General features: G+C 43.1%; 1 protein-coding gene across 12 annotated transcripts in view; it reads left to right on the forward strand.

The window, feature by feature from the left end:
* PTPN5 (protein tyrosine phosphatase non-receptor type 5) overlaps positions 1–12020 on the forward strand; it is a 140183-nt gene that overhangs the window by 117506 nt on the left and 10657 nt on the right. For all 12 annotated transcript variants that reach the window (XM_038407609.1, XM_038407610.2, XM_043516735.1 and 9 more), the window contains 3 exons: positions 2486–2565; positions 3157–3294; positions 6384–6494. In XM_038407609.1, coding sequence (XP_038263537.1) covers positions 2486–2565; positions 3157–3294; positions 6384–6494 — 329 coding nt within the window. The remainder of the gene's footprint in view (positions 1–2485; positions 2566–3156; positions 3295–6383; positions 6495–12020) is intronic.

Below are 12020 nucleotides of genomic sequence, written 5' to 3' on the forward strand. Positions count from 1 at the left end.
CGCAGCGCTTCCTGCTGTGCTCTTCTAACCACCCTGGTGTCTGGCTGCACATATTCAGCGGCCAGACGATTTGCCTCAACCTCCCACCCCGCCAAAAACATCTCCCCCTTACTCTCACAGAGATTGTGGAGCACATAGCAAGCAGCAATAACAATGGGAGTATTGGTTTTGCTGAGGTCTGAGCGAGTCAGTAAACTGCGCCAGTGACCCTTTAAATGAACACGCTACCACCATTCTGCACTTGCTCAGCCTGTAGTTGAACAGCTCCTTACTACTGTCCAGGGTGCCTGTGTACGGCTTCATGAGCCAGGGCATTAAGGGGTAGGCTGGGTCCTCAAGGATAATTATAGGCATTTCAACATCCCTAACAGTTATTTTCTGATCTGGGAAGTAAATCCCTTCCTGCAGCCAGTTAAACAGACCAGAGTTCCTGAAGACGTGAGCGTCATGAACTTTTCCCAGCCATCCCACGTTGATGTTGGTGAAATGTCCCTTGTGATCCACCAGTACTTGCAGCATCATTGAGAAGTACCCCTTGCAGTTTATGTACTGGCTGCCCTGGTAGTCCGGTCCCAAGACAGAGAGATGCATTCCGTCTATAGCCCCACCACAGTTGGGGAATCCCATTGCAGCAAAGCCATCTAGTATGACCTGCACATTTCCCAGACTCACTACCTTTGATAGTAGCAGCTCAATGATTGCGTTGGCTACTTGCATCACAGCAACCTCCACAGTAGATTTGCCCACTCCAAATTGATTCCTGACTGACCGGTAGCTGTCTGGCGTTGCAAGCTTCCACAGGGCTATTGCCACTCGCTTCTCAACTGTGAGGGCTGCTCTCATTTTGGTATTCTTGCGCTTCAGGGCAGAGGAAAGCAAGTCACAAAGTTCCATGAAAGTGCCCTTATGCATGCGGAAGTTTCGAACCCACTGGGAATCATCCCAAACCCGCAACACTATGCGGTCCCACAAGTCTGTGCTTGTTTCTCGGGCCCAGAATCAGCGTTCCACGGTATGAGCCTGCCCCAGTAACACCATGATCTCCAAATTGCTGGGGACCGCGGTTTTAGAGAAATCTGTGTTCATGTCCTCATCACCGCGCTGCCTTCACCTCCTCGCCTGGTTTTTCAGGTGCTGGTTCTGCATAAACTGCACGATAATGCACAAGGCATTTACAATGGTCATAACTGCTGCCGTGAGCTGAACAGGCTCCAGGCTTGCGGTGCTATGGCGTCTGCTCAAGCAATCCAGGGAAAAGGGCACAAAATGATTCTGCTGTTGCTTTCACGGAGGGAGGGAAGGAGGGTTGACTGACGACATTTACCCATAACTACCTGTGACAAATTTTTGGCCCCATCAGGCATTGGGAGCTCAGCCCAGAATTCCAATGGGCAGTGGGGACTGCGGGAACTGTGGAATAGCTACCCACAGTGCACTGCTCGGAATGTCGATGCTTGCCACGGTACTGTGGACGCACACCGCTGAATTAATGTGCTTAGTGTGGAAGCATGCACTCAACTTTATACAATCTGTTCCCAAAAATCGACTTCTGTAAAATCAGAGTATTTTCGTAGGGTAGACATGGCCTGGGGGATGTGAAAAATCCAGTTAAACTGACTTAACTCCTGGGATGGTGAGCATTACGTTTATGAGAGAATTCTTCTGTCGACCTAGACACCACCTCTTGGGGAGGTGGATTACCTATGGTGATAGGAGGGGTTCTCCTGAAGTGCTACAGAGGCACCCCTGCAGAGGTGCTGCTGTAGTGGTTTATGTGTAGACAAGCCCTAAGATACACCAATATAACTGCATCCACTCTAGTGTGGGTTGTATAGCTTTAACTATACCAGCATAGTGAAAACGGTGCAATTATTCTGTGTAGACAAGGCCTTAATTTAAGACCAAAAAATAAGGTTAGGGATAGAATTTATAAAACCGAATGGGGCAAATCTTGAGGTCCTAACACAGTTTTTACTCAGTCCTTTACTTAGGCAGAAAGCCTCACTGAAGTCATTGCTTGTTAACACTATTTGCTAAATAATACTTTAATGCACGTAAAAATGAAATTAACGCAAAATCAAATTACAGGAATGTAGTGAGCTTGCATACGTTACATGAAATTTATCTCAAAGCTTAGACATAGATGACATAGTCAAATGCCAAGAATCATTCAAATGCTATTGCAGTTATAAATGATGAACTACCCCTCTACTTAGAGCAGTAATATTAATTTAGTAAGATATTTAATTTTGTTGCATGCAAATATCTGTTGATGGTTGCACACTGAAAGTAAATGCAGTGATATATACACACATTTCAATCAGAGACTCCCCAGTGCCCCCTTTAGAGCATCGCAGGTATCTGTTGTGGAGACTAATGAATATGCCTGAGTAATTAGCTGTATTACTAAAGGTTAGAAAATGATCTTAAAAATCTTTTACTCCTCTTGACAGATAACTATTAACTCTCTCTTTACACACTGTAGATCCTCACAGCAGAGTGTGCCTTACCTCAACTGATCAGGACGATCCTCTTAGCTCGTATATCAATGCTAACTACATCCGGGTAAGAGCTCAACAGTCCAATATACCTGCATAGACTGTTTGCAACTGATCATTTAAGAATAATCGCCATGTCCATTGGCTTCTAAAGACTATCTTGTTTTGGTTTCTTTTTCTGTCTTGTTTTTCTATTATTGGAAGCAGAACCTCAGAGTGCAATTGTAAAGGTTCTGGTCCAATAAAAACAAGATATTTGCATTTTTTGACATGAAGTTCCCTGCCTTACTGGCCTGATTCAAGCAAAACTCCCAGCAAAGTCAATGGGAATTATGCTTGCAGGATCTGACCTAGAGTTAACACCAGGCTGTTGTAGCATGAATCAATCCCATTGCCATAGTATTGCCTGCTGCTTGTATAACCTGAAGTTGCACCTTCTACCTTGCCTGTGTGTGTGTGTGTACGCGCGGGAGGGAGAGAGTGAGTGAGCACAATACCTCTTGGATTGATAACTGTTGACCTGATACTGCAGACTTTACTCAGGCAATAATCCCATTGTAGGCAATGAGAGCTTTCCCTGGATAAAGATTGAAGTGTCCAGGCATGTGCGTATGTGCGCACACTGTTTGATAGTGATTTATTGTTACTTTGTTGGCAGGGCTATGGAGAAGAGGAAAAGGTATATATTGCTACTCAGGGACCCATAGTAAATACTGTCAGTGATTTCTGGAGAATGGTGTGGCAGGAGCATTCTCCCATCATTGTCATGATTACCAATATAGAAGAGATGAATGAGGTAATGATATTACATATGAGCTATGTCTCAATCCTCTATTGTAGCAGATATTTCAGGCACAGGTGCCAGACCCATGGAAATAAATGAGCTGGTTCAGTGACCAAAGTTTATAGTGCTTTGCAATTACCTTTTTTTGAATTCATCTCTGAAGGTTTCAAAGGAACATCCCCACCAAGTTCAAGCCCTATTAATTTTTGTATATGAATACCTATAAACAATAGAGTAACAGAGACTGAACCTCTTTATCCTGTATTTATTTTGGCTTATCTTCTGCATCCTTTTTGCATTAAGCTGTCCTTGCTTCATTAAACATACTATGTCTTGTTATAATGTTATGATGAGAAGCAGTTAAAGATGATTTGTATGTGGAGGACTGCCCCAGTTGTTTATCATTTTGGGGAAATGCTGTTAAAATATTGCAGCTATTAAGATGTTCCAAACTTTTTTGAATCATCCCCTGCTATAATTGGTATTTATGAGAGTTAACGTCTGTGGTTATAGAATGTATTTCTACCAATCCATCCCATACAATTCTGTCTGCAAAGTTCCAGACTTCCAGAGTTTGCATCACCACTGTTTTGGGAACCTGTGGCCAGTATCATAACGTTATTCCACAGGATCCCAAAACAGTGGTGATGCAAACTCTGGAAGCGCGGGACTTCGCAACACCAACGTAGAAACTATGAGGCAAGAAATAATAGTGGGGTAAAATTTTCAAAAGTGCCCAAATGATTTAGGAGCTAATTTTCAAAAGTGTTGCAAGGCCTATGTGATTTAGGCAGCTAAGTCCCATTTTCAAAAGTGATTTAAGCACTTCGGACCATTGGTCTTGTTGAAAGTCACATTTGAATGAGACTTAGGTATTGCAACACTGAGCAGAGCAATGCCTATATACCTTTAAAAATCTGGGTCTGAAGAGCCTAACTCCCATGGACTTTCAGTGAGACTTAGGGTCAGATTCTCAAAGGTATTTAAGCACCTGAACATGCAGAAAAGTGCCTAGTGGGAATGCCTGTGTGCCTAACTCCCATTGAAATCAATTACCTTTAAAAATCTGGCCCTAAATGCCTAGGTCACTTTAGAAAATGGGACTTAGACTTCAAGATCACTTAGGCCCTTTTGAAAATTTTACCACCATACACTTGGGAAGGAAGAAGAGACCAAGAAGCGATCATGTCCTTCGTTGTCTTCTCTGCTCTGAAGCTTTCCCACTGTTGTTTTTACATCTGGGTTGTACCACTAGAATGCAAAATAATCTTTAGCATCAGTATTTCCTGTTATTCAACACCAACAGACTCTCTCACCTGTCATGTCAGCCTCAGGAAACACTGCACGGCCATGCTACCGACACAGTAGTGACGCTGGCTGCAGCGTATATCTAACATAGAGAGATACTGAGTCTTTCCTGATACCTGTGGTATCAAAAATTAAATGGTTCTGTGAGATTCAGACATAAATATAGGGTAAGCTCTTCCATGCTAATGTCTTCTATATTCTCTTTTTTTTCTAATACATATTAATATATAAATATCAGGTCTCCACAGTGCGTAGATTCAGAACTAAAACCTTTGTTCTGCTATGATGCTAGTAAGGAAGTCTTTGTGCTTCTGCTATACACAGTGGCTTTGCTAACGTGAGGATGAACAGCTCAATATCCCAGCCCTCTGTCACATCTAATCCGAACTGATTTGAAATGTGTGGGCGATCCTACTCCACTCATTTCAGCAACATAGCGTCTGTGCTATTGATAGCTGCTGGCGCATTTGACGCTTTTTACAATGGATTCTGCAATTTAGGAGGAGGGGAAAAATTCAGTCTGCGTTCACAGTGACATAATGGGCCACATTTGTTTCTAGTGTTAAGTGGCACGGCTCCATTAATGGAGCAGCATCCATTTACACCATAAGAGAATTTGGCCCAGCAGCTTTTCGAGACACTTTTTAGTTCTTCGCCCTTCCCTTCCAGCAGATTTTTTTTTTTAACTTGCTCACAAAGTTTAAGGTTAAGGGCCAGATTGTGCTGGATTTTGCAGAAGGAAGGGCTTTCAAGTATTCTCTCTCCCTTCACTTATATGGGTGCATAAAGACCTCCGACAATAGCGGCCCCTGTACTCTAGGGAACATGCTTACTGCTTGCTCTCTGTTTTATCCCTGTGGAGCCATTTGTTCAGAATTGACCCCCCTCCACATTGGTCCCTGGAATAGGCTTACAAGGGGAGCAATCTCTGCTGATGTGCAGAGGGCCTACTCTGTGTGCACAGAGCAGTCCCAGGAGAAATTGTATCAGTGAGAGACAATCTTTCCCAGTACTTTCCCTGAGAAGTGTTGCTCTCCATTACCTCTCAGGCAACACTGTGGCACAATATATCCTTAAATGTGGATTGTAGCTTCAGTTATTCAGGCTGTATGAGTTACACTGAATGAGCCCATAGATTTGGCCAAAGTAATTTAGCAAAACTAAAATCTGTATTCTGACACTTTCTTCCTTTTAGTTCCTTTGCTTTGATGTAGGATCTTTTCCCATTTTATAGTGGGGTTTTGAACACACTCTATATTCCAAAATCATTTCCAGTCATGTCCTTTTGTAGGGAAAAGAAATGCAGATTATAATTTCAAATTCAGAGAACAATGTCTCTTTATTATAGACAGAAAAGGTGTACTGTACATTTCCATATCAGTTTGTGCCCAGCACAGAAATATTAATGATCAAAGAGCAGATTATTAATGAATATCAGTCATTATCATAATAAAAATGAATAGAATAGCATATTAATAAACACTGCTACATTTCTTTCTGGCTTCCCAAATGAAATTTTAAAATGTGCATATACATCACATTGTGCACACACACAAATCAAGTTTTATGCATGTGAGTGAGATAGGTAATTGCACATTGGATTTTAACTAGGTGACTGCAAAGAAGACTACCTGAAACTTTGGCCCCTATATTTAAAATAAAAAGTTGAGTTGCATCCTGTTACAGAAAAATTCTGCATCCTGATCCATCTAAACATGCACTTGGCACAATTTCTGCATAGTGAAGTGAACCACCGTTGGTGTCTCCTTAAATATATTTTATGTTGCATGCAGAAATGTACAGAGTACTGGCCAGAGGAACAGGTCACCTATGAAGGAATAGAAATCACAGTTGACCAGGTCATACAAGCAGATGATTACCGATTAAGACTCATCACCCTGAAGGTAAGATCGCTCAGATGTATTTACAATAGCGTAGAAATTCAAAGCCTTAAACAGGACTGTTCATGGAGAACTGAGTACAAATCGTATCCACTGTGCATTACTGTGCATATATCGCGTGTCGCTACTGCATTCATGATGCCCCTGATCAGATCCCAAAAATGTAAACAATGCAATAATAAAAGCAGTCGGAGATGTAGACTGAATGCGTACAGTCTAAAGACTTTCAGGCCACTTGTAACAGGAATGTGTTCATTCACTGGAAGAGACCAGTGAGTAATTCTGTGCAACTGTCTTCTGTGCTGACATGCTAGCTTGGGGATAGTGTCTTACCTAACTTTGAACTGGCCTTTATAAGTCATACTAAAGACATTGGCTTTAGGTTAATATCATGAACTTTGTGATGATGTTGTATGGAGTACAAGGAATTTCATGCAATATGGGTCAGTTCCTCGGCTGCTGTAAATTGGCTTCGCTCGATTGGCTTCTCTGGAGCTATCCTGATTTACGCTAGCTGAGAATTTGGCCTTATGTGAGGTTTTACATTTTCTAGGTTGAGTAGAGATCTCTGGAAGCTGTTAATCTTGGAAAAGCTTAAACTGTGCTTCTAGTCTTCACATTAACATTATTAAACTTCTTGTATACTATTGTGTTTGTCAAATTGTTGGGTGCAAAATGTTATATAGAAAGCTAAGATGACTTTTGTGCCACTGAGAATATGCAGTAGAGCTGGGAAGGGAACTCGGGAATCTCAGTCTAATGTCCTGTCCCTTCTAGACCATCTGTTCTACTCCTTTGGCCTCTGTGTTGTCTCCTCCCCGTTTCCCTCAGTAATGTGTCTACCAATCTATTTAGCAGTTGCTGATGGTACAGTAATTCCACCACTGCTCAATGCGGCTAAACCTTTTTTGATACGTATCATCCTTATTATTCTATTAAGCAGTTAGGTGAACTAGCACTGAAACTGCTTAAAGGAAATATGCTACAGTAAATGGAATAAAACTGCTGATAGCTTGTTGAGCACTTTTCACCACTACATCCCCAGTGTTAATTTTTCTAATTATGATATCCTGCCAGTTAACAGTTTGAAATAAAACACTTAGATTTCCAAACGAATAACAGCCATGCCACCATGTGAATACGGAGTTCCAGCACATAATTATTTTGTTAAATACTCTATTGCTACCTGATCCAGGATATCACCGTCCTATTTTACAACTCACTAGGTTCCATGGTCTCAAGGCATATACTTAAATAGGAAAGGTCTCTTTGTAAAATCTTCACACATCTTTTCATGTATCAGATCCAGCCCTGAACTCAGTATAGCAAGGCAGAATTACTTCCCAAACTGCGAACAAGCCTCCTTTCACACAAACAGCTTTGAGTCTCACCAGCCATGTGCTAATATGCAGGGAGCCAGCATACCAAACACTGTGTCTGGCTCAAGAGCAAGGAGAGTCTGTCAATCATGCATTTGGCTCAGAGGATGAGTTGAAGATCACACTCTGAGGGAGTGGGAAGTGGGAAGGGGAAGGAAAGATTACTTCCAAGCATGTGCAGACTTGCATAATTCTTAAATACAACCATGTCTCAGACAGTGTGACACAACAGAAAGAATAAAATTGAGCCAAAGTCCATTTGAGTCCCCTTGTCTCACAGTCAAGGCCTTTGTTAATTTCACTCAGCTACTGCAGCTATCTCAGTGAAATTGACAATCCCAGTCAGGGTGCCATGTCCACAAGGTTATTCAAGAATTGTGGTTAAATGCAGCAGTTTAATACTAGTGATCAGGGCTGATCAAAATTTTCCTGTCAGAACTGTTTTTGACAGAAAATTGAGTTTTCAGCCAAATAAAATTTTTTTGCAAGACATGTCTGTCTGTTTTGCATGGAAAAGTTCAACAAAAAAAAACAAAAGCACAAAAAGTTTTCAGTTAAGAAGCACCCGGCAGACTGCTTGGTGGGCTGGGAGCCCCAGACTTCCAAGGTTCAATGCTCCAGGGCAACCCCACCAAGCACACTATATAGGGCCACAGCTCTGGGAAAGCTCCTTCACATGCACTGTTCCTGGGCTGGGGACTCCAGACTTACCAGGGTCTGCAACTGCAGGGCAGCTCTGCCATACCAGTGATATCAGGGTTTCCAGACTCCCTACCGTGGAGCAGAGAGCTTGAAAGTCCTGGGAATCCTAGCTCTAGCCAGGGCTTGGGTCCTGAGTCTGCACAAGGGAGCAAAGAAGCCCCGAGAATCCTGGCAGTGAATTCTTTTGGGAATTTCTGCTTTGTGAAAAATTTCAAAAAATGTGGTTTTGTTTGGAAATCCTGATTTCAGCCAGCTCTGCTCAGATGTGCATTTAGTGCAGGGGTAAATCTGGCCTCTTTTATGTATATAGTTTTGTAGGATTCTATCGGGGGAAAAATAGAATTTTAAAACCAAATTGTTGGTTGGGATCAGGGATGTCTTATAACACCAGCCACCCCAAGGCAGATGAAAAGAGGTGGAGAGAGCAGGTGGCAGATATAAAAGCAGAGAGGACTAAAAACGGTTTAAATTTATAATCTATATCCCTTCAGGAAATGAGAATGTTATGCTGACACAAGTGACGCTGAAGCTTTGATTGGCATTGCATGTGTCCAAGCACATAGTTCCTTTTCAATACAACCTGTTCCCTCCATTCATTTTAAGGTCACATCCCCACTTGGTTATTCAACTAAGCAACACTTCAGCTTTCAGCATCAGTGGGGCAGTACTAAAAAAATGAAGCTGGTAGGTGAATGGTTCCAAGCTGCCAGAAGAGAAATAAAGAAGCTGTTTAGTGAGATGTCATTGTCTGGAACTGTTCTTTTATCATATAATGGCAATAATGCCTGTCACTCTGGAGTATACTTACAATAAATGGCATGGTAATGAAAACCACAGAAGCCATTAATTGCGTCACATTCTCCAATGCCATGGACATTCTCCCTTAGATAGAGGTAGGATGTTGTAGTATCTAAACTGATTAGAAATTTAATGTGATCCACCAGCTGCACTGCAGAGACTGATACACATTTCTCAGCAACAAGGTTTGAGGATGGTTTATCATAATTCTTTCAGGACAGAGATCAGGCCTTAGCAGGCTTTGGGAATTCAGAAAGGAATAAAGCAAAGGGAGAAAGAAGCCTTTTTCGTTTTAAAAGGAACCTAACAAGGGTCTAGCCACTGATTGATTATCCCACCTTTAGCAGTAACATGATTCTGGGCTTTGAACCACCAATTAAACCTTGTTTCTTCCCAACCTAACCCCACGCCTCCTGAATCTCAGTGAAGCATAGATAAAGAGTATTTTCTTTTCAGTAGGAATGAATGTATACAGTGTCACTGAATTCAGGGTTCTCCGACTGGAAAATTTAAAACTGCTAAGTGACTTAGGCTCCTACATCTCATTTTCAAAAGTGATTCTGGGCCCAGATCTTCAAAGGTATTTAGGCAACTAACTCCCATTGTTTTCAGTGGAAGGTAGGAGCCTGAATACCTTTGAGGATCTGGACTTAAAGAGCCCAAATCCCACTGAAAGTCAATGAGACTTAGGCCCAGATTTTAAAGGTATTCAGGTGTTTCTTTGCTCAGCTTTGCAAATCCTAACTGACTTGAGAGCCTCAGTCTCATTTTCAAAAGTGACTTAAGAGTTTCAAGTCCCTATAGTGAGGCGGCATGGCCTCCCTCAGAGAGTGACAGGGAGAGACCACGACACGCCCTCTGGAGGGCAGAACCAGGGGAGCCACGTCTGCCCCGCCATAAATGTAAGGGCGGAACAGGAAGCAGAAGTTGAGCTGGAGCCGTCACGGGAGACAGATGCATCCCGCCTGCTGCTGGAGCCTGCAGAGGAGCTGCCGGGGTTGCCTCCTGAGGACTGGCCAGAGCTCCCGGGGCTGCTGGCCAGTTGAGACACTGAGGAGCTGCTGGGGCTACTACCTGAGGACTGGCCGGATCTCCCCCGGCAGCCAGCCGACCGAGATGCCAAGGAGCTGCTGGGGGCTGGGCCTGCTGCCTGAAGACTGGCCAGAGCTGTCCAAGATGACGGATGACCCTCATAGTACAGAGGTACCAAATTCTAGGGATGTAGGAAGTAGCCCAGGGGAACTAGATGACCGGTTGAGTGTTGGCTGGATACAAGGTTAGCATGTTGCTGGCGGATCCCAGCTGACCCAGTGGTGGACTACTCTGCCACTGTTAAGGCCTTGGGTTGGGATGTGAAGGAACTGGGTAGGCCCACATCCCCCTACCACCCTGCCTTTGAGGTGGCAGCACCCCCATCTTAGGCCAGGGGGCCTGTGGTACCCTACTGTTCAGCTCTGCTGCAGCCCCTAGACTCTGCTGGCACTCGCCCCTGCCAGAGCCTCTAGACTTGTTGGTGCTCGCCTTTATCTGGGGCTCATAGACTGCTTAACCACTCTGCCCTGATTGCAGGTCAGAGCCTACTAACTATTTGCAGCCCTGCCCTGGCTGATGACAGACTGCCATCCTTCTCAGACAGACGGAGCACTAAGTGCAGCTAATTCCTCCCTTTTGAGCTTACCTTTATAGGTACATGGCAGCGAGGAGGCATGGCCTCCCTCATAGTGTGACAGGGAGGGACGGTCATGCAGCCTGCAGTCCCATTGACTTTCAGTGAGACTAAGTTTCCTTAGTGTGTACATCACTTTTGAAAATAAGACTAAATTAATTAGACATTGCAATGCTGAGCAGAGCAACACCTTTTAAAAATCTGGGCCTTAGGCATTTTTGAAAATGTTACTCCTAGTTCTTAGTCTGAAACCAAAATTGCTCTCCACTGCTTCCTTAAAACTCGGTCAAGTGTTTAAAGGAAGTCTGTGGAAGCTAAAGGTTACTTTCCTTGGATGCTTTCCTGCCTTTTGAAGAGAATTATTCAGCCAAATGCTGGCTGCTCCAGACAGTCTCTGCAAGGCTAAGCCCAAGACTTTGAGGATTGCTAGCTCCATTTAGCACCTCTGAAACTTAGGCCTAAGGTGGGTTGTGTTGATGCCCAAAAACTTGAGGCCATAACTAAAGGCACAAATCTCGCTTTCCTCAATGTCTCTGAATGTCTTGCTGTGTGTATGTATATTATTATTTATATAAAATATACAAACAGAAAGGGTAATAGATCAATTTATCTGAGAGTCTATCAAATACTTCATTAAAACAATTGTGTTATAAACCACTGTAGCCTTCCTGAATGAATCTGTCAGGAGGAGAGTAAGATGGCTGTAGACTTGTATAAAGGAGAAATCATTTTGCACACAACTCTTGGCACTAATGTGGAGGAGCTGGGACAGAGAACTCTGAAAAAGGGCATGAGAGTTTAGCAGGGTTTTTAGTGAATTTTTTTTTAACAGTTTGCTCAAGTGCAGTAGTGAGCCTTGAAATCAGAATTTCTGCGTTTTATGACTTTGTGTGTGGATGCTCATTTTCCTTTCGCACTGGTTTACTTCTGCTGTTCTCACAGGGTATGTCTACACTGCATTTTGAAACTCACAGCAGCACGGAT

Source organism: Dermochelys coriacea, chromosome 6, assembly GCF_009764565.3.
Source record: "Dermochelys coriacea isolate rDerCor1 chromosome 6, rDerCor1.pri.v4, whole genome shotgun sequence".
In the NCBI taxonomy this organism is placed as follows: Eukaryota; Metazoa; Chordata; order Testudines; family Dermochelyidae; genus Dermochelys; species Dermochelys coriacea.